Genomic DNA, 23,226 nt, shown 5'->3' with positions numbered 1-23,226 from the left:
TCCTCACACTCTATACACCCCATCCATACAACCCACACACCAGACATATAATCATACACCCCTAGCCACAGAACAGCCACACAATCCTACCCCTATCTCTCAACAAAAAGATGGAAAAAAAACCTGACACAGCTTCTCAATTCACTTCCAATAGAGGCAATCCAGACACACAATCCAAAATAAACACATGCTCCAAGCACCCTACCATCCATACATGAGCCTGCTAATAAGTGGGAAAGCGCGGGGTATAAATGTTACAATACAATACAATACAATACATATAACCAAAGCTCCAAAAAACGCAAACTATACAACCCTACCATATGTTCCTCACCCAGAGAATCCCCACAACTATACTCATGAGTTATCCACCAAGAGAACCCCTACTCTTATAAGCAAACCCAAACATATATTCAACCACCTTCAACACACCCTTTTATTTCCAACATATACCCCTGAACACATATCCCTTCCTATACCTACTATGAAACACATAGCAATACCTCCAAAAAGCACCTCCTTGTCCCCATACACTCACAACCCCTCCCATCTAAACTCCTACCTATTCAAAAACACACTCACATATTTTCATCTCCCAGACACATTTGCCCACGTTACCCAAAGTCCTATACCTCTCCCACATCCTCAAATACACATCTCCATCATACAAGTCTTACCCTCTACCCTAACTACCTTATACACCATTTCTCCCCAAAACAAAATTCCACCATAAACCTTCCACCTCCACATCATCTACAAATGTATGTTGGAAAGAAATTCGTGAAGCCATGCCCTTGCTTACTTTCCCTATTTTCTTATTTTTGTTGACAAAAAGAAAAATGAACACTGCTAGGAATGTTGTGAAAACACAAGGGCAGTTATTTTATGAAGTCATTTGGGTGTGTATAAGCCAATATGTGAATATATAATGCCTTATAAAATTACCTCATGTGTAAAAGGATATGTGATGGTGTAGGTGTGATCTGGGGCAGAATTGTGGTTTACAGGTTGTGGAAATATCAAGGAATGTTAGAGGAAAGCCAGTCAAGGTACGACTGAGGAAAGCCAGCTGAAGGGTTTCAGTGTGTCGCAGTTTGTCCTGAAGACATCAAATTGTAAATATTGTACATATTTCTATTTTATAGTTGTTAATTGTTTAGCAAATTTTGGTAAAAAAATATATTTTTCTGGAAGCCCTAGCCCAATCTGACCCATGTTCAAACTCAGTTTTTTAAAAATTGTTTCCCTCCATGTCAAATTTGGTCCTGTACCATTTATTTTTGAAGAATTACTTTGTCCTCAGACAGATGAACATTGAGAAAGAATAAAAATGTACTGAAGAATACCATGGGAGTGGGTATTATTAAATTTCCTGATACCCAACTAAAATAATTTTGTAGTAGTATGCATATAAGAACATAAGAATAGCCAAACTGGGTCAGACCAATGGTCCATCCAGCCCAGTATCCTCTTTCCAACAGGAGCCAATCCAGGTCACACGTACCTGGCAGAAACCCAAATAGTAGAAACATTCTATGCTACCAATCCAAGGGCAAGCAGTGGCTTCCCCACATCTGTCTCAAAATTCATAACTGCTATTATACAATATTTGTCATCATCTCACCTCTGATCATATGACATGGCCATGGACCGGATCCCTGCATCACAGCCTGGATATGCAAAGAGGTGCTTGAGATCACACACCTGCCAGACCATTATGACTCCGCTGTCCCCACCAGTAAGCAGATATTGTCCATCTCGACTAAGCTGAATTGCCTAAAAGAACACAGCATCCAAAATCAGGTTAAATAAAATACTCAATTCTTCGGATGAGTGGCCATTATATCCCTCTTCCTCCATTCTTTGATTGTTTAGATATTCAGTATAGCAAAAACATATATCAAGTATACATTTGAATGAAGATAAGATTATATTTATCTCTCTGTATAGCTCTATATATTTATATAGATAAAATAATATCACTTCCGTTGTTATATCTGCAGTTTAATGAAGATTCAGTTGTTCATACATAAGTTCTTAATAAATAACAAGCCATCGAGCAATTCACATTCACAACTGCTAAGCAGAAAGGCACATTTTATCAGGTATTATACAGTACAAAGAAATAAACATAACCATTTAACTTTTTGTGGTACACATAAAATGTACTGTACCTTAAGATAACTTGCCTTGAGCTACTACCAGTGAAAGTGGTAAGAGCTAAATCCAAACAGCAATAAATAACACAATTTATTTTCCTCAAAGGAATGACTGTAGTTTGGGCATTAAGGGAGCAATTCTATAAACAGGTGCCTCCATTTAAGCACTCTGAGATCCCACAGTTGGAACCCACTCTATAATGGAACCGAGCTGGTGTAAATGCGAGAGCTAACTGTGGCAGGGAAACATATAACTTACAGTACTGATTTGCCATATGTGCACACCCCCTTGCAAATACACGCTATATAATTTAAGCGGGTATTTGAAAAATAGCCCTTAGGTGGCATACTGACTGCTAATATTCTAAGCTTTTATGCACACAACAGGTGTGTAAATGTTAGCACTCAGTTTACAGAATTGCCCTTTAAGCTGATATTTGGATGGCAGCCAGAGTGCTACACATTCCTAACTCTTGATTTGATTCCTTGTATTTTATATTCCAACTTTATCAAAACTATTTGTACCCAAGTGGTTCACAAAACACTTGACAGATAAAACATCACAAAATAAAAGCTAGTATCTTTGCACAGAAAGGAACTCACTAATTGTGTGTTGTAGCCCTCCCTGCTAATCACTATGGGGCCAATATTTAAAGCGATTTAAGCAGGCAGGTGCCTCTCCAGCCTGCTTCAATCAACTGTTGTTGCCCAACCACCGATATTCAGCTGCACTAAAGTGGGGAGTGCCACTGAATATTGCCTTCGACCAGCCTAAAAAAAGTGGGCTAGTCATAGGCGGGTTAGTCAGGAGTGGGCCAGGGGGAGGCACAGGGAAGGAGCCAAGGCTTATACAGGCATCAACAAATTTAGCCAAGGCCCGCATAAGTTAAGTGGGTGAATTTAGGACAACTCAAAAGCTGTCCTAAATTCACCCCCCCCCCCCCCCACGGGACCTCTCTGACCTCCCTGGTGGTCCAGCGGGGCATTGGGAACAGGAGCAAGCCCCCCTCATTCCTGCTCCTAGTGGCTCCAGGGAAGGGGTCCTATCCTGACATGGTGATGGGGATGCCGCCAGGGAGTGGATGTTGTTGGGAGGGTCACACATCCGGGGGGGGGGGGGGGGGGGGAGCAGGGAAATACTTTTTTTTATGTGGGTCCAATTTAGATTGTAAGCTCTGTTGAGCAGGGACTGTCTTTTTCATGTTGATTTGTACAGCGCTGCGTAAGTCTAGTAGCGCTATAGAAATGTTTAATAGTAGTAGTAGTAGGTCTCAGCCCTATATTCAGCCAGAGCCCGTATAACTTTCTTATATGGACCCGGATGAATATCGGCTGGGCTCACATAAGTTCTGCCAGCCTGCCCGTCCACACTTAGCCCCCAATATTCAGTGCTGGTGCCCAGACATGGCCCAACACTGAATACTGGGGGTTAATTCAGCCAGCAACAGTAAGCGTCTAAAAAAAACCGCTCACCGCCGCTGAATGAATATTCGGGGGTATGGATTTAAGGACGGACTCCTTATTTCAGACACAGCAAAATGACCACATGGGAGGTTTTGGCAATTTCCAGCATGTGGGCTGAATTCCACATCTGTTCACTAACTCCACAAAAAATATGATTCATGCTCCTTTGGGCTTCTGAGATCATATGCACTGGGGTAATCAATTATTTACCTCTGTTGAAACATTTAATAAGAACTCATATTCTCTGTAACTCAAAACGAAAAAAATACTCTAAAAATTCATTTAAAAAATCTTAGACCACATTTTATGGAACTATCCCAACTTCAAGATAAATTCCTTTATTTCAATACATGTTTCTCAGAAAGATTGTATCTTACAGAAATCAATATTCATTTTGCTTCTTTATTTCAGAAACTGCAATCTCCTGAGGGTGTTTTGAAATTGCACTAAAGACAATGACAAATAATTATTTGCTACACTTAGAAAATTGAGCTGATGAAAATCCATTAACCTTATGGTCATGGTTCAGTTCAATTGTATACTTGGGGTCTTTTTGTTAGAGAAATCCAATATTAAAAGGCAGATTAAAGTTATTAATCTTTAACCCTTCCACTGTCTCTGGAATTCAGAGATTTCTCTGATCTCTTTATTAAATTAGCACTAAAATTTTAAGCCATTCAACATGATGGGCTAAGCAAGGACTCTGCTGTTTGCCATACTACTGTGAAGTGCCCGACAGTGAAAGAAAAAATGGGTTTAAGTCAAGAAAAAGAAAGTCACCCTTGTTAGACACATAAGAGGTAATTTTATAACAGGGTGCATAGGTTAAGTGGCCTGGAAGACACCTATTTTGTGCCTATTTATCGTTATACTTATCACCCCTACCACTGCAATTTCCCCACCCCTAGCTGTCTGTTCGTCTGTCCAATTTAGATTGTAAGCTCTGTTGAGCAGGGACTGTCTTTTCATGTTAATTTGTACAGCGCTGCGTAAGTCTAGTAGCGCTATAGAAATGTTTAATAGTAGTAGTAGTATACAATACTCGCATAAACCCTAACCCTACAGAGTATACCCATGTGAGAGCAGGTGTAAATGTCTGTGCTTAGAATACACAAAGCAGATTAGTGCATATTATGAATACATGTACTTCATAACTCCACTTGCACTCTCCCCAGGTCATGCCTACGGTAAAAGCGTATGTGGGTTCATGTCATTGTACACACTTTTACATTCTGCCACAATTTCATGAGCCATTCTATTACTTACCTGTAGCAGGTGTTCTCAGAGGATAGCAGGCATATATTCTCACATATGGCTGATGTCATCCATGGATCCCAGTGCGGACACTACTAAGAGCACTGCCACTTTAAATCTTTAAGGCAGTGCCCCCATCGCACATGCACGGGTGCCTTCCCACCCGACGCTGGAGTGTGGAACCAGCAGTACAGTACTAAAGCTAAGATGACAACTCCAAGGGAGGTGGGAGGGTGTGAGAATATAAGCCTGTTATCCTCAGTGAACACCTGCTACATTTAAGTAACTTAGCTTTCTCCGAGGGCAAGCAGGTATAATATTCTCAAATATAGGATGACTCACTAGCTACCAGGTTCACAACATAAATGAATTCTGCAACTTAGTTGGTAGTGAGCCTGGTGGAAAAAAAAGGGTTGGAGTGAACTTAGGGCATCATAACTACATATAGCATCACCAAACTGCAGGTTCTATGTTCCTGATCGCAGTTTCAGGAGTTAGACTGTCATATAGTAACATAGTAGATGACGGCAGAAAAAGACCTGCATGGTCCATCCAGTCTGCCCAACAAGATAAACTCATATGTGTATACCTTACCTTGATTTGTACCTGCCTTTTTCAGGGCACAGACCGTACAAGTCTGCCCAGCAGTATTTCCCGCCTCCCAACCACCAGTCCTGCCTCCCATCACTGGCTCTGGCACAGACCGTATAAGTCTGCCCTCCACTATCCTCGCCTCCCAACTACCAACCTCTCTTCCCCCACCTGCTCCGCCACCCAATTTTGTCTAAGCTTCTGAGGATCCATTCCTACTGCACAGGATTCCTTTATGCACATCCCACGCATGTTTGAATTCCGTTACCGTTTTCATCTCCACCTGTTCCAAGGACATGTACACTCTTCCAACTCTGAGTTGCTGCTTTTTGGGTGGGCTGCTCTGGAGGGGTGATGGGAGGGTAAGTTTTTGTTGTTTCTGTTTTTGATATTTTCTTTGTTTCTTTATTTGATCTGTATTCAGTTTTGCATTGTGGGCTGTTTAATTGCGATGTTCTCTAACCAATGTTTTGGATTTGAATAAAAATTTACAGTAAAAAAAAAAAAAAGAAAAATGAGATTTTATTAATTTTCCTTTCTTTCACTTACAAAACAAAATGGGACATTTCACTAAGATTTTTTTTTCTCAGCTGAAAGCACAACCCTACCTAAATCAAAATGCTACATCCTGATCATGGCTTAGCTTCTATGAACAAATCCCCAAGTACACAGGCCGATCGTTTGCTTTTGCTGTCTAATACTTTGTTAATGCTGTAAGAAAATGGACTTCTGCATGTCACAGACTTTGAAAAGTCTCTGACATCTGTTTTCTAAAAGACATCTCCGATATCTAGTGCCTTTTAATTCTTTTAACATTTCAAAAACAACAATCTCAGGAAAATAAACGAATGTGCCCCTTTGGGTGAAACAGAATACAGCGTCTTTATTTCTAGCAGTGGACGTTTCCAGTTTGAATTTAAGTTATTCATTAAGACATCTAAACATTGCATGGCAGATGCCCTGTGACATGCTGCCAGCCAAGGCTCCATTCAACAAGACTGTATTTTAAAATAAAAACAGGTGGAAAGCGCTGATTAGACCTTAAACAGCACAGCTGTCTCCAAGCTGCCTGAGTCTGATGATTGTAAATTGCTACCTTTGTTGACATCCTGCTAGCCAAGCCAACCATGACTCCTGAAACAATTTTGGAGAATTTCCCACCACTATGACCCAAAATACAAAAGTGATCTGTATTTTTAACCCACCATTCCTCTACTGCCCTTATTCATTCATTTGCCCTCCCATTCCCCTTCCTCTCTCTCTCTCTCTCTTTTTTGAACAGCATCTAACAACATCAACCTGATAGAGCAGATGGGCAGGGACTGCTGTTTTTCAGAACTATGTAGTTACCACTAGCTAGCTGAACAGAAGCTCTGGGAAAAAAGTTGCAAGTTGTATAATACAAAACCCAACTGGGACTGCTTAAAAAAACAACAGTCTGAAGTATGTATGTGTTACACAGAGAGCCTGCTGAGAATGAAGTTTATACTGCCTCAAGGCTCCAGCCGAATTCTCTAAGCTATCAGTACTGACAAACAGGCTGAAATTGTTTTAGCCATCAAGGGATTTAGGAAACTTTGCAGATTTATTGGGCTGGCTAACAACATAATCACAACTGAAAGTGACAGATTATCAACATTCTTAAAGTTTAAATAAAAACAAAAGAACAAAACAAAGCAAAACTGCTTACCTGTAACAGATGTTCTCTGAAAACAGCAGTTCAGCAGTCACATAGACATAATTATATAACTGTGCTTAGTGCTGAAGGAATGGATTCTTGCAGAACTTTCGGAAAAGGCTTTATGTGTTAGTTCCCATGCTAGTACCCTCTGTCTTATGTAACAACTTTACATTGGGGGAGGGGGGTTCTGAAGGGAAATGAGACAGGGAATGCTTATGTGACTAGTGAACTCTTGTATTCACATAACTCATGTAAATTATAGTGTATGTAAATGTCTTCATGCTCTTTTCCATTTTTCATATACCTCTATACAAAAAAATACATTTCAAAAATCATTAAAGTTGGAGTTTATAGCATGTGGTGTGTAGATCAGTGAAACACTTTCAATACGAAAGGAAACTTATAGAAATGTTCAGAAAGTTACTAAGAGACCAAAACGTCTCGACTGCATAAGTCTTTACATCCCTTGACTAAATACTTGATGAAAGCTCCTTTAGCAGCAACAGCCACCACTGTCAATGCACAGGGGGATGGTGCAGTTTTTGTCCATTATTCTTGGCACGAATAGTTCAAGCTCTTTCAAGTTGGCTGGGGACAATCTGCAGACTGCAGTCTTCAAATCTTGTCACAGATTTTCTCTCCTCTCATGCCATCCTCTATCCGCTTCAATCCGGTTTTCGCCCTCTACACTCGACAAACAGCACTCACTAAAGTCTGCAATGACCTGTTTCTTGCCAAATCCAAAGGTCACTACTCCATCCTCATCCACCTATCTGCCGCTTTTGACACTGTCAATCATAATTTACTTCTTGCTACACTATCCTCTCATTTGGGTTCCAGGGCTCTGTCCTCTCCTGGTTCTCCTCTTATCTCTCCCACTGTACCTTCAGAATACATTCTCATGGATCTTCCTCCACCCCCATCCCGCTCTCTGTTGGAGTTCCTCAGGGATCTGTCCTTGGACCCCTTCTTTTTTCAATCTACACCTCTTGCCTGGGCTCGCTGATCTCATCTCATGGTTTCCAATATCATCTTTATGCTGACGACACCCAGTTTTATCTCTCCACACCAGACATCACTGCGGAAACCCAGGCCAAAGTATCGGCCTGCTTATCCAACATTGCTGCCTGGATGTCCAACCGCCACCTGAAACTGAACTTGGCCAAGACCGAGCTCATTGTCTTTCCACCCAAACACACTTCCCCTCTCCCTCCACTCTCTAATTTCAGTCGATAGCACCCTCATCCTCCCCATCTCATCTGCCCGCAATCTCGGAGTCATCTTCGACTCCTCCCTCTCCTTCTCTGCCCATATCCAGCGGACAGCCAAGACCTGTCGCTTCTTTCTCTATAACATCAGCAAAATTCGCCCTTTCCTCTCTGAGCACACCACCCAAACTCTCACCCACTCTCTCATTACCTCTCCCCTTGATTACTGCAACCTACTCCTCACTGGCCTCCCACTTAACCATCTATCCCCCCTTCAATCCGTTCAGAACTCTGCTGCGCGTCTTATCTTCCGCCTAGACTGATATGCTCATATCACCCCTCTCCTCAAGTCACTTCACTGGCTTCCGATCAGGTACCGCATACAGTTCAAGCTTCTCCTACTAACCTACAAATGCACTCAATCTACAGCCCCTCACTACCTCTCTACCCTCATCTCCTCTTATGCTCCTACCCGTAACCTCCGCTCACAGGATAAATCCCTCCTCTCAGTACCCTTCTCCACCACCGCCAACTCCAGACTCCGCCCTTTCTGCCTCGCCTCACCCTATGCTTGGAATAAACTCCCTGAGCCCATACGCCAAGCCCCCTCCCTACCCATCTTCAAATCCTTGCTCAAAGCCCACCTCTTCAATGTCGCTTTCGGCACCTAACCATTGTACCTCTATCCAGGAAATCTAGACTGCCTCAATCTTGATTGACTGCACTTTTTGTCCTTTAGACTGTAAGCTCCTTTCAGCAGGGACTGTTAATTGTACAGCGCTGCGCAACCCTGGTAGTGCTTTAGAAATGTTAAATAGTAGTAGTAGTAGATTTTTCATTGGAATTCAGCTTTGAATGGGATACCTGAGGGAATACATTCAGTTCCTTCTTTCTCAGCCAGTCCGTTGTAGCTTTTGCTTTCTGCTTAGGATGATGAGAGGTGAATTTGCTCCCTAGTTCCTGCACTTTGCACTGTACATCTTTCCCTGTCTCCCCATCCCTGCTGCTCCAAAGCATCCTGATAACATAATGCCATACCCCACTATAAGGTCAGTATGTTTTTTTATGCTACAAATATTGCTTAACATTCAGACCACAACTTTCCAGTTCAGTCTTATCAGACCACAAAGCCTCCTAGATGCATGAAATATCCCCTTTAGTATTTGGCTGAGATGGGAGAAAATGTTGACAATTTAACAAATTCAAGGTTACTCTACATACATGGCCTATATGGCAGAATGGTAAGAAGGAACCCAGTGCAGCAAAGAAGCAACATGATGTTCTACGTAGCATTTGTAGATAAAAACCTCTTTAGAAAACTAAATTGAATAAATACATTTGTTAGGAACTGGGCAACATTCTGGGGAAGAGGGAGCCTATTCCGGAAAGATGAGCTTTACCTTAACTAGGGTGGAACTAGGGTGGAACCAGGCTGCTGGCATCAATTTTTAAAAAGGAGATCGAGCAGCTTTTAAACTAGAAACTGGTGGAATGCCGACATTTGTTCAAAAGTACATGGTTCAGAACAAGGTATCACCAAAACAGGGAGGAGAGGGCATCCCGATAGCGAGGTTGCAATAGGGACAATAGCAAGCCAGGTATCTTTAAATACAGAACAGATTATAAAAATTGCAAATCATTACTGTCAACTGCTGAGCAAGTTCTAAATAGGAACAAACAATGTTTAAAATGTCTGTATGCAAATGCAAGAAGTCTAAGAAATAAGATGGGAGAGTTAGAATATATTGCTATAAATGAAAAGATAGATAAAATAGGCTTCTCTGAGACCTGGTGGAAGGAAGATAACCAATGGGATGCTGTCATACCAGGGTACAAATTATACCACAGTGATAGGGTGGACTGAACTGGTAGACGGGTATGTTAAGGAAGGCCTTGAATCAAATGGACTAAAAATTCTGCAGGACACAAAATACATCTTGGAATCCCTATGGATAGAAATTTCATGTGTAAAAGGGAAAAGGATAGTGATATGAGTGTATTACCATCCACCTGGCCAAGATGAACAGACAGATGCAGAAATGTTATCCGGAATTAGGGAGGCTAACAAACTGGGTAACATAATAATAATGGGTGATTTCAATTACTCCAGTATTGACTGGGTAAATGTAACCTGAGGACATGTTAGGGAGGCAAAATTCCTTTTGAAATCATGGACTGCTTTATGGAGCAGCTGGTTCAGGAACTAACAAGAGGGGCATAGGCACAGTTTGACTGTTTCATTGGGGGGGGGGGGCAAAGGATGGGAGGAGCAAATTAGCATATTCATTTGCATATATACATATGCAAATGAATATGCTAATATGGAGGAAGGAATTGAAATTTACAGGCAAAATATCACAGATGCACATTTCAAAAAGCTGACACATTTCAATTAATAAATTATGAATAAAATACTTTTATCTACCTTTGTTGTCTGATCATTTAGTTTTTCTATTCGCTTTGGTCCTAGTGTCTTCTGTTTTATGCAGTGTCTTCTTTCCAGTAGGCTTCCCTCTGCTCCCCACCCTCCCAGTCCCATCCATCTCCTGCTCCTTCCCTCTGCTCCCCACCCCTCCCAGTCCTATCCATCTTCTGTTCCTTCCCTCTGCTCACCAACTCTCCGTCCCATCCATCTTCTGCTCCTTCCCTCTGCTGTGCCTGACCTCTCCCAATCCCATCCATCTCCTGGTCCATCCCTCTGCTCCCCACCCCTCCCAGTCCCATCCATCTTCCCTCTGCTCCCCACCCCTCCCAGTCCCATCCATCTCTTGCTCCTTCCCTCTGCTCCCCACTCCTCCCAGTCCCATCCATCTTCCATCTGCTCCCCACCCCTCCCAGTTCCATCCATCTTCCTTCTGCTGCCCCCCTCCCGTGAGGTCCAAGATCGTGACTCCGTCTGCCCCCCTCTCTTCCTCCCTCCCTCTGGCGCAGGCAGCAGTCTTTTTCAGCGTTCCTGGCAGCGGTAGCGATGTACACGCTGCCTTCGGTCTGCCCCGGAAGCCTTCTCTTCAAGTTCCTGTTCCCACCTATGCGGGAACAGGAACTTGAAGAGAAGGCTTCGGGGCAGAGCCGAAGGCAGCGTGTACATCGCTACCGCTGCCAGGAACGCTGAAAAAGACTGCTACCTGCGCCGGAGGGAGGGAGGAAGAGAGGGGGGTAGATGGACACGCTTCTCTCCGTCCGCTTGGCTTCCCTGCCCTCTCTGTCTGCGTCCCGCCCGAAAGGAAATGATGTCAGAGGAAGGCGGGACGCAGACATCGAGGGCAGGGAAGCCAAGTGGACGGAGAGGAGCGCGTGCCTGCTTGTTTTTTTTTTTTTTAACTACTGACGGGGCGGCGCCTCGTTGTCATTTGGGGGGGGCATTGCCCCCCCTCGCCCCCCTCAATCTACGCCCATGAAGAGGGGGAACAATTCTAGATCTAGTGCTTTGTGGAGTGCATGATCTGGTGCAAGAGGTAATGGTGCTTGAGCTAATTGATAACAGTGATCGTAATATAATCAGATTTAATATAATCTCTGCAGTAAGGAGAATGGTTTAAAAAAAAAAAACAACAACTTAGAGGAGCAGCTGCCAAGGTCAAAAATTTACATCAGTCATGGATGCTATTCAAAAATACCATCCTAGAAGTCCATATCAGATATATTCTATGTATTAAAAAAGGAGAAAGGAAGGCCAAACGACAGCTAGCACAGTTAAAAGGTGAGGTGAAAGAAGCTATTAGAGCTAAAAGAAAATCCTTCAGAAAATGGAAGAAAGATCCAACTGAAAATGATAGGAAGCAGCATAAGGAATGGCAAGTCGAATGCAAAGCACTGATAAGGAAGGCTAAGAGAGATTTTGAAAAAAAAGACTGCACTGGATGCAACGCACATAGTAAAAACTTAAGAATCCAGTAAAAGAATCAGTTGGGCTGCCGGATGACCAGGGGTATAAAGAGCACTAAGGGAAGACAAGGCCATGTCGTTATTCTCAACCATGGTACCATGCTGGTCTAAAATTATGTAGACAACAGGTGTGTAGAGCAGAGCGTCTATGGAGAAAAGGAAAATAACTTGAACTAAAAAATACTTGTAAACAATGTCAGCGATACTATGTATCACAGATAAAAAAGCTAAGATCTCATATTTCTCAAAACAAATACAATCTGCGTCAAATTCATCTAAACAATTGTTTCTTATTATGAAACAATTAACAACTAAGCCTAAATTAACTACTGACGATTGCTTTACAGAATCTGAAACATTGGCCAAATGTTTTATAACTAAAATAGACACATTAAGAGCCAGTTTGGCAAATACTATACAACTAACATCAGATACAGCAAGTGTTTCTTCATTAGGAGAATCATGGACTACATTTGAGATTCCACCTTTAAACTCTTTTTTAACAACTTTATTGCAACTCTCATTAACTTATAATTCATTAGATCCTATACCATCAAACTGGTTAAAAAATCCCTCTATAGGGGTACAAGAACATCTTTATTCGATCATTACTAAAAGTTTGAAGGAGGGAGTAGTTCCTATTCTAAAAAAACCTGCACTGGACCCTCAGACCCCGGGAAACTATCGTCCAGTCTCCAATCTTTCACGTATATCTAAAATTCTGGAATCGGTTATATTTAAATAATTGCAATCTTATGTTGAGATGAAAAATCTATTACATCCTAGAGAGTCTGGTTTCAGTATAGGCTATAGTACAGAAACGGTTTTGACTTCATTCCTGAGTGAAATTCATTCCAGATTAGAACAAGGATACATTGCATTAGTTGTTTCATTGGACTTATCTGCAGCATTTGATTTAATAGATCATACCTTATTACTAAAATGGCTAACAGAAATTGGGATCTCAGGTACAATTTATGATTGGTTTACTTCTTTTCTTTCAAACCACTCATTCAAAGTTATTCAAAATCATTCAACTTCTAATTCCTATTCCAGTCTTTGTGGGGTACCACAAGGATCGGTGTTGTCACCTATGTTATTCAATCTTTTTGTCAGTCCACTTTCATTACTCATTCAATCTTTAGGCATTAGTTCCTATTCATATGCCGACGATTTTCTTTTAATACATTATGTTAAGCCAGCAAATATTGATCTGGTACCAATCCAAAATTGTCTTGATAAGGTGGCAGCTTGGCTTACAACACATAAACTAGTATTAAATCCAGATAAAACAATAACTTCCTGGATAATGGGCCTTGGGCCCATTCCATCTCTAACACCTGTTTTGTTTGGTAAACAAGTTCCGACAGTGAAGTAATTTAGATACTTAGGAATTATTATTGATTCTTCCTTGTCCTTCAATGAGCAAATATCTGATGTAACAAGGAAATCTTTTTATCAATTGCGTAAGTTACGTTCAATTAGAAACTCCTTAAATAAATCATCATTATGCACACTAACTCATGCATACATTACATCACGTCTAGACTACTGTAATATAGTTTATGCAGGTCTATCAAAACTTAATCTAAAACGATTACAGATGATTCAAAATACAGCAGCTCGTATTATCTGCAGAGATTCAAAATATGATAGAATCACCCCATTGCTATATCATTTGCACTGGCTGCCAATAGAATTTAGGATAAAATTTAAAATTTTAGAATTGACACATAAAGCTTTCTATGTATCTAGCCCTTCATATCTATTTAATCTTATTATACCTTATACGCCAACTCAGATTCTTCGATCATTAACAGATAATAGATTGGTAATTCCGCCACCATATAAAGCTAGATGGGAATCTACTCGAAAATCTGAATTTTTGTTTTCTGGCTCCAACACTTTGGAACTGCCTTCCTAAAGAACTTAGGCTTGAGGATTCTTACATTCATTTTCGTAAAATTCTTAAAACACATTTTTTTCAGGAATCTTTTGGAAACACTGGAAAAAAATAATAAAAAAGGGGATTAATGCCCCTTGCTGCTTTTGATATATATGAATGTTTTTAATAATTGTATATTTTTAGTTTTGATGGTTTGCTGTGCTTTTCTATCACATATGGATTTCCGATTTGTGTATTTTAATTGTTTTAATGTTATATTTGATTGTAAACCGTTCTGATTTATTCTGTAATAAGAAACGGTCTAGTAAATAAATAAACGATAAAAGATAATGGAGAGATTAAATGAATTCTTTGCTTTGTTCTTCACTGAGGAAGATGTAGGAGAGATATCAGTTCCAGAAATGGTATTCAATGCTGACGAGTCAGAGAAACAAACACATTTCTGCAAACTTGGAAGATTTAATGGGAAATCTGACAAACTGAAGAGTAGAAAAATGTCTAGACTGGATGGTATACATCTCAGAGTACTGATAGAATTGAAAAATGAACTTGCAGTGCTATTGTTAGTAATATGTAATTTATCTTTAAAATCAAGCAAGGTACTGAAAGATTGGAGGGTGGCCAATGTAACGCCAATTTTTAAAAAATGTTCCAGAGATGATCTGGGCAATTACAGACTGCTGAGCCTGACACTGGGTGCCAGGCAAATGGTAGAGACTATTGAACCACTCCCCCCACCCCCTTAGGTGGGTTCCGATTAAGAATAAGGGGAGATATGAAAGGTTTATTTTTTCTAATGTGAACTGAAAGTCTGCATGTAGTAGAGCTGCCCAGGAAGTGCTAGGGTATGATACATACCTGTAGCAGTTGTTCTCCGAGGACAGCAGGCTGATTGTTCTCACGACTGGGTGACGTCCGCGGCAGCCCCCACCAACCGGAAATAAGCTTCGCGGGACGGTCAGCACGCAGGGCACGCCCACCGCGCATGCGCGGCCGTCTTCCCGCCCGTGCGCGACCGCTCCCGCCAGTTGAATGACTAGCAAAAAATATGAAACACACAACTCCAAAGGGGAGGAGGGAGGGAAGGTGAGAACAATCAGCCTGCTGTCCTCGGAGAACAACTGCTACAGGTATGTATCATACCCTTTCTCCGAGGACAAGCAGGCTGCTTGTTCTCACGACTGGGGTATCCCTAGCTCTCAGGCTCACTCAAAACAAGAACCCAGGTCAAGTGAACCTCGCAACGGCGAGGAAACAACAGGAATTGACCTACGAAGAACAACTAACTGAGAGTGCAGCCTGACCAGAATAAATTCGGGTCCTGGAGGGTGGAGTTGGATTTACACCCCAAACAGATTCTGCAGCACCGACTGCCCGAACCGACTGTCGCGTCGGGTATCCTGCTGGAGGCAGTAATGAGATGTGAATGTGTGGACAGATGACCACGTCGCAGCCTTGCAGATCTCTTCAATAGTGGCTGACTTCAAGTGGGCCACTGACGCTGCCATGGCTCTGACACTATGAGCCGTGACATGACCCTCAAGAGTCAGCCCAGCCTGGGCGTAAGTGAAGGAAATGCAATCTGCTAGCCAATTAGAGATGGTGCGTTTCCCGACAGCGACCCCTAGCCTGTTAGGGTCGAAAGAAACAAACAATTGGGCGGACTGTCTGTTGGGCTGTGTCCGCTCCAAGTAGAAGGCCAATGCTCTCTTGCAGTCCAATGTGTGCAACTGACGTTCAGCAGGGCGGGTATGCGGCCTGGGGAAGAATGTTGGCAAGACAATTGACTGGTTAAGATGGAACTCCGACACCACCTTCGGCAGGAACTTTGGGTGGGTGCGGAGCACTACTCTGTTGTGATGAAATTTGGTATATGGAGCATGAGCTACTAGGGCTTGAAGCTCACTGACCCTACGAGCTGAAGTAACTGCCACCAAGAAAATGACCTTCCAGGTCAAGTACTTCAGATGGCAGGTATTCAGTGGCTCAAAAGGAGGTTTCATCAGCTGGGTGAGGACGACGTTGAGATCCCATGACACAGCAGGAGGCTTGATAGGGGGCTTTGACAAAAGCAAGCCTCTCATGAATCGAACGACTAAAGGCTCTCCAGAGATGGCTTTTCCTTCCACACGATAATGGTAAGCACTAATCGCACTAAGGTGATTCCTTACTGAGTTGGTCTTGAGGCCAGACTCTGATAAGTGCAGAAGGTATTCAAGCAGGTTCTGTGCAGGGCAAGAACGAGGTTCTAGGGCCATGCTCTCACACCACACGACAAACCTCCTCCACTTGAAAAAGTAACTCTTTTTAGTGGAATCCTTTCTAGAGGCAAGCAAGACCCGGGAGACACCCTCAGACAGACCCAGCGCAGTGAAGTCTACGCCCTCAACATCCAGGCCGTGAGAGCCAGAGACTGAAGGTTGGGGTGCAGCAACGCTCCGTCGTTCTGCGAAATGAGAGTCGGAAAACACTCCAATCTCCACGGTTCTTCGGAGGACAACTCCAGAAGAAGAGGGAACCAGATCTGACGGGGCCAAAAGGGCGCGATCAGAATCATGGTGCCGCGGTCTTGCTTGAGCTTCAGTAAGGTCTTCCCCACCAAAGGTATGGGAGGATAAGCATACAGGAGGCCGGTCCCCCAATGGAGGAGAAAGGCATCCGACGCTAGCCTGCCGTGTGCCTGAAGTCTGGAACAGAACAGAGGCAGCTTGTGGTTGGTCTGAGAGGCGAAAAGGTCCACCGAGGGGGTGCCCCACGCTCGGAAGATCTTGCGTACCACTCTGGCATGGAGCGACCACTCGTGCGGTTGCATGACTCTGCTCAGTCTGTCGGCCAGACTGTTGTTTACGCCTGCCAGGTACGTGGCTTGGAGGAGCATGCCGAACCGACACGCCCAACGCCACATCCCGACGGCCTCCTGGCACAGGGGGCGAGATCCGGTGCCCCCCTGCTTGTTGACGTAATACATTGCAACCTGATTGTCTGTCCGAATTTGGATAATTTGACAGGACAGCCGATCTCTGAAAGCCTTCAGTGCGTTCCAGATCGCTCGGAGCTCCAGGAGGTTGATCTGCAGATCCTTTTCCTGGAGGGACCACAGACCCTGAGTGTGGAGCCCATCGACATGGGCTCCCCACCCCAGGCGAGATGCATCCGTCGTCAGCACTTTCGTGGGCTGCGGAATTTGGAATGGGCGTCCCAGGGTCAAATTGGTCCGGATGGTCCACCAGAGCAGTGAAGTGCGGCAACTGGTGGAGAGGCGGATGACATCTTCTAGATTCCCGGTGGCCTGGAACCACTGGGAAGCTAGGGTCCATTGAGCAGATCTCATGTGAAGACGAGCCATGGGAGTCACATGAACTGTGGAGGCCATATGACCTAGAAGTCTCAACATCTGCCGAGCTGTGATCTGCTGAGACGCTCTGGTCTGCGAAGCCAGGGTCAAGAGATTGGTGGCCCTCGCTTCGGGAAGGTAGGCCTGAGCTGTCTGGGAATTCAGCAGCGCTCCTATGAATTCCAGAGACTGAGTTGGCTGGAGATGGGACTTTGGGTAATTTATCACAAACCCCAGCAGCTCCAGAAGTTGGATAGTGCACTGCATGGACCGGAGGGCTCCTGCCTCCGAGGTGTTCTTGACCAGCCAATCGTCGAGATATGGGAACACGTGCACTCCCAGCTTGCGTAGATAGGCCGCTACCACCACGAGGCACTTGGTAAACACTCGTGGGGCAGAGGCGAGCCCCAAAGGGCAGCACACAATACTGAAAGTGCCGTGCGCCCAGTCGGAATCTGAGATACTGCCTGTGGGCTGGCAGTATCGGGATGTGAGTGTATGCGTCCTTTAAATCCAGGGAACATAGCCAATCGTTTTTCTGAATCATTGGCAGAAGGGTGCCCAAGGAAAGCATCCTGAACTTTTCTTTGACCAGGAATTTGTTCAGGCCTCTCAGGTCTAGGATGGGACGCATCCCCCCTGTTTTCTGTTCCACAAGGAAGTACCTGGAATAGAATCCCTGCCCTTCCTGCCCGGGTGGTACGGGCTCGACCGCATTGGCGCTGAGAAGGGCGGAGAGTTCCTCTGCAAGTACCTGCTTGTGATGGGAGCTGAAAGACTGAGCTCCCGGAGGACAATTTGGAGGCAGGGAGGCCAAATTCAGGGCGTATCCGCACCGCACTATTTGGAGAACCCACTGGTCGGAGGTTATGAGAGGCCACCTTTGGTGAAAAAATTTTAACCTCCCTCCGACCGGCAGATCGTCCGGTACGGACACTTGTAGGGCGGCTATGTTCCCGTGGATCCAGTCAAAAGCCCGTCCCCGGCTTTTGCTGTGGAGGCGCAGGGGGCTGCTTAGGCGCACGCTGTTGACGAGAACGAGCGCGCTGGGGCTGTCCCTGTGCCTGACGAGGCCTTCGGGCCGGCTGGTTGTACCTACGCTTTGCAAAAGAATAGGGTGCAGCCTGCCGTGCCCGGGAAAAACGCCCACCCGTGGGGGCGGGTGCTGAAGGCGCCCGGTGGGAGAGCTTGTCGAGAGCGGTTTCCCGCTGATGCAGTTGGTCCACCATCTGCTCGACCTTCTCACCGAAAATGTTATCCCCCCGGCAAGGGACGTCAGCCAGTCTCTGCTGGGTGCGGTTGTCCAGGTCAGAGGCACGCAGCCATGAGAGCCTGCGCATCACTATACCTTGGGCCGCAGCACGAGATGCCACGTCACAGGTGTCAAAAATCCCCCTGGACAGGAACTTTCTGCACGCCTTCAGCTGCCTGACCACCTCCTGATAAGGCCTGGACTGCTCCGGCGGGAGCTTATCGACCAGGTCCGCCAGCTGTTGCACATTGGTCCGCATGTGGATGCTCATATAGAGCAGGTAAGATTGGATGCGGGTCACGAGCATGGAGGATTGGTAGGCCTTCCTCCCAAATGAGTCCAGAGTGCGAGACTCCCGCCCCGGGGGCGCCGAGGCGGTATCCCTCGAACTCCGTGCCCTCTTGAGAGCAGAATCCACGACCGCTGAGTCATGGGGCAACTGGGGCCGCATGAGCTCTGGGTCAGAGTGGATCCTGTACTGGGACTCTGCTTTCTTGGGAATGGTGGGATTAGTTAGTGGTCGCACCCAGTTCCGGAGCAGCGTCTCCTTCAGGACATTGTGCAGCGGTACCGTGGAGGACTCTCTAGGTGGTGATGGATAGTCGAGGACCTCGAGCATCTCGGCCCTCGGCTCTTCCACAGAGACCACGGGAAAGGGAATGCTTATAGACATATCCCGCACAAAGGAGGCAAAGGAGAGACTCTCAGGAGGTGAGAGCTTCCTCTCCGGTGACGGCGTGGGGTCCGAGGGAAGGCCTGTAGACTCCTCGGAGGAGAAATATCTCGGGTCCTCCTCTTCCCCCCACGAGTCCTCGTCCTCGGTATCGGACATTAGCTCATGTAGCTGAGTCCGGTACCGGGCCCGGCTCGACGTCGAGGCACCAAGGTCTCGGTGTCGTCGAGCGGTGGACTCCCGCGCCGGCGGGGACGGAGCTCCCTCCATCGACGTCGACGGGGACTCCACCTGCGTGGCTGTCGAGACCGGCACCGCAAGCGGCGGCGGTGTCGACTGCCCCGGCGCCGGGCTAGAGCTCGCCGGCGCCACAGTCATCGGCGCCGAGGGCGCAAGCACCCCCGGCGCCGGCACAGCCTGGCGCATCAGCCCTTCCAGGATCCCCGGAAGGATGGCTCTGAGGCACTCGTCCAGGCCCGCTGCCGGGAAAGGCGGTGGGGCCGGTAAGGGTGTCGGTGCCGGAAGCTGCTGGGGGCCAGGAGATGGCACCGAGGTGCCGGAACCCCGACGCGTCGGTACCTCCACCACCGACGGAGATCTCTCCTCTCTGCGATGACGCTTCGGCGTCGACTCCTCTTCAGGGTGCACCGAGGGCTCCCGGTGACGGCGCTTCTTGTCTTTTTTCCGGTGCACGTCACCGGTGCCGGAGGGCATGGAGGAGGAGGAGGTCGATCCCCCTCGGTCTCGGGGTACCGGGTCCGACAGGGTTCGGTCCCGTGGCTCACGAGTTGAGGGAGTGACCGGGGCCGACTGCCCACGCGGTCTCTCTACCCCACTCTCGCCGGCGGACCGGCGGGCCGACGGGACCTGTTCTCCTGGGGTCGCTGCCATCGGTGCCGATGTCTCGGGCATCGATACCGGTACCGAAGAACCGGTCTTCGATACCGATGCCGTCGAGGTCGACGTCGAGGGGCCGGCGCAAGTTCCAAAAAGATGGTCCCGCAGAACTTGCCTCGCAACCTGAGTCCGTTTCCGGAGACCGAGACACAAAACGCACGACTTGAGATTGTGCTCCGGCCCGAGGCACTGGAGGCACCAAGCGTGGGTGTCGGTCTGCGAGATCGGCCGGCCGCAGCGACCACACTTTTTAAATCCACTCGGGACCTTCGAGGACATCGACGGAAAAATCGCGTCGGCGAAGTCAAAGTCGGCAATGGTGGCTAAAATCACACCACGAAAATTGTAACCGACCGAGCGGCCACTAGGCCGCAACGAGGCGTCCCCGCTAGAAAGCGAGGGAAAAGAAGGAGCGCGTGCTCCACACGCGCAAAATTCTTTTTTTTTTTTTTTTTTTTTTAATAAAAGAGAAAGAAGAAAAAGAAGAGGCCGAACAGGCCAAAAGCGACGATCCGCGTAAACGCGGTCGAAAAAATCCGGCGGCTGAAACGAGAGAGAGGGGAAAACACAACTCTCTCAGTCGCGGAAAAAAAGTAACTGGCGGGAGCGGTCGCGCACGGGCGGGAAGACGGCCGCGCATGCGCGGTGGGCGTGCCCTGCGTGCTGACCGTCCCGCGAAGCTTATTTCCGGTTGGTGGGGGCTGCCGCGGACGTCACCCAGTCGTGAGAACAAGCAGCCTGCTTGTCCTCGGAGAAGAACTTGTTACATTTTGAAGGAGGGGGGATGGGTCCCACAGCTCTGTCTACATTCAAATGAGGGGAGATAGGTTGTTGGGAGACTTTTCATACGTTTTGAGTCTCTTGAGACTGCTAGATGCAAATGTGTTTTCTCAGCAGCCCCACCTATCATGGAATCTGCACTGTGATCAGGCTTTAGGGCTAAAATTTCCAGTTTAACCTGGTTAGGATTCTTAGCATTTTGTTTTCATTGTTCTGCTATGCAGGCCTACAACTTTATCTTTGATTTGGTCATGGCAGCAGTTCCACCAAGCCAGATATTTCTTCTCTTCTACCATCTTTGAAGAAATAAAAATGTCTTCATTAAATTTTGCCATACTGCTTCAGAGCAAAAGTCCATCAAGCCCAACATACTGTTTCTAGTGGTATGCAATCCAGGTCACAAGCACTCAGCAAGATCCCAGAGATTAGATCTATTCCTTGTTACTTACACCTGGGGTGGGGGGGGGGGGGGGGGGGGAGATAAGGAGCAGCTTTCCAAAGTGTAACTGGCGAATATCAGTTTAGGAGTGTAGTTATCAACATAGTCTATCGTTAAGATGTGAAATGCGGTGACCAGAACTGCACACAGTATTCAAGATGCGGTCACACCATGGAGCGATACAAAGGCACTACAACATTCTCAGTTTTGTTTTCAATTCCTAAATTTCTATTGCACATTGAGCAGAGGGTTTTAACGTATCATCAACAATGACACCTAGATCCTTTTCCTGGGTACTGACTCCTAATGTGGAGGAGTAGCCTAGTGGTTAGTGCAGTGGACTGGGGTCATTTCCTATAGCAGCTCCTTGTGACTCTGGCAAGTCACTTAACCCTCCATTGCCCCAGGTACAAATAAGTACCTGTATATACTATGTAAACTGCTTTGAATGTAGTTGCAAAAACCACAGAAAGGTGGTATATCAAGTCCCATTCTGATTTTGCTAAAGTCAGAATGTTTGAAAGCCAGAAACGAGTTTTGAGTGGCTACCCTCCACTTTAGCTTTTACATCAAACCAAACTGCTTGATGATCACTGCTGCCCAGGTGGGCACCCACTCTGACATTAGACACACTTTCCCCATTTGTGAGCACCAGATCCAGCGTCGCTCATCCCCTCTTAGGTTCCGTCACCATTTGTCTGAGCAAAGAACTTTGTAAGGCATCCATAGTCTCTCTAGTTCTTTCCGATTCCGCAGATAGAACTTTCCAATCTGCATCTGGCAGATTGAAATCTCCGAGCAAAAGCACCTCTCTTTTCTTTCCCAACTTTTGGATATCTGTAACCAGATCTTTATCTAGTTCCTCTGATTGTATCAGAGGTCTGTAGACAACACCCATGTGGACAGAGGCTCCATCATTTCTTTTCAAGGAGATCCATATCGCTGCTTTCTTTCCCCAGGCATTTCAGCTGCTTTGATATTGTTTCTCACATACAGAGCTACTCCTCCTACCCCTGCTAAAGGCAAAGCAAAGAAGTTGAAAATGTTGGCATAGTTTGGATAATATGCCAGTGCTTTTTTAATTTCTGTGGCCATTTTTGAGACCATAGCCGTAAATCGCAATACACGTCAATATGTCTGGATTTTTTGCTTAAAAATAATGGAGCAGACAGGCTTAAATGCGAGAACAGAATGGTGTCACTTTTTCTGAAATTATGCAAGTATGAATGGATTGGTGAATAGCTCCGTCAAGTTTTAAAAGGAAGGATGCCATAGTGTGCTAATAATGCAAGGATCCTGTCACCACAATATACTGTGAGAAGCAGAAGAAGTATATTGCAGTCTTTGTAAAAAAAAAAAAAAACGATTGAAATGTATTTGTAGTTTGAATGAGATTTCTACTTTGCCTTGACAGTCTGCTCCACGAGTCCTAAAGAAGGTCACGAAACCTTGGCCACGGTTGGCAGTGGAGTAGCATTACGGGAATGAGATCTGGCAAAGTGATACGAACTAAAAGCTAAGTAGTTGCTCGTTATTTTGTTTGAGTATTGAAAAACACACCATTAAGGAAGGTTGGAAGGTTTTTTAGCCAATGATGACAATTTGTACTCCAGAAACTTAAGGTATTTTGCCCGATAAAGGTTTTTTCCTTCCTTTTTGCAAGATTAAAAAAAAACAATATAATTTCATATTTTTTGTTATTT

At 45.5% G+C, this 23,226-nt stretch overlaps 1 protein-coding gene across 1 annotated transcript in view; it reads right to left on the bottom strand.

Moving 5' to 3' along the window:
• Positions 1–23,226, bottom strand: part of LRBA (LPS responsive beige-like anchor protein) — a 1,257,537-nt gene that overhangs the window by 2,660 nt on the left and 1,231,651 nt on the right. The window contains 1 exon segment of the mRNA XM_030191657.1: positions 1,625–1,776. Coding sequence (XP_030047517.1) covers positions 1,625–1,776 — 152 coding nt within the window.

Source organism: Microcaecilia unicolor, chromosome 2 (assembly GCF_901765095.1).
Source record: "Microcaecilia unicolor chromosome 2, aMicUni1.1, whole genome shotgun sequence".
Classification (NCBI taxonomy): domain Eukaryota; kingdom Metazoa; phylum Chordata; class Amphibia; order Gymnophiona; family Siphonopidae; genus Microcaecilia; species Microcaecilia unicolor.
Note: the sequence above shows the minus strand (reverse complement) of the source record. Positions and strands in the feature narration are given on the sequence as shown.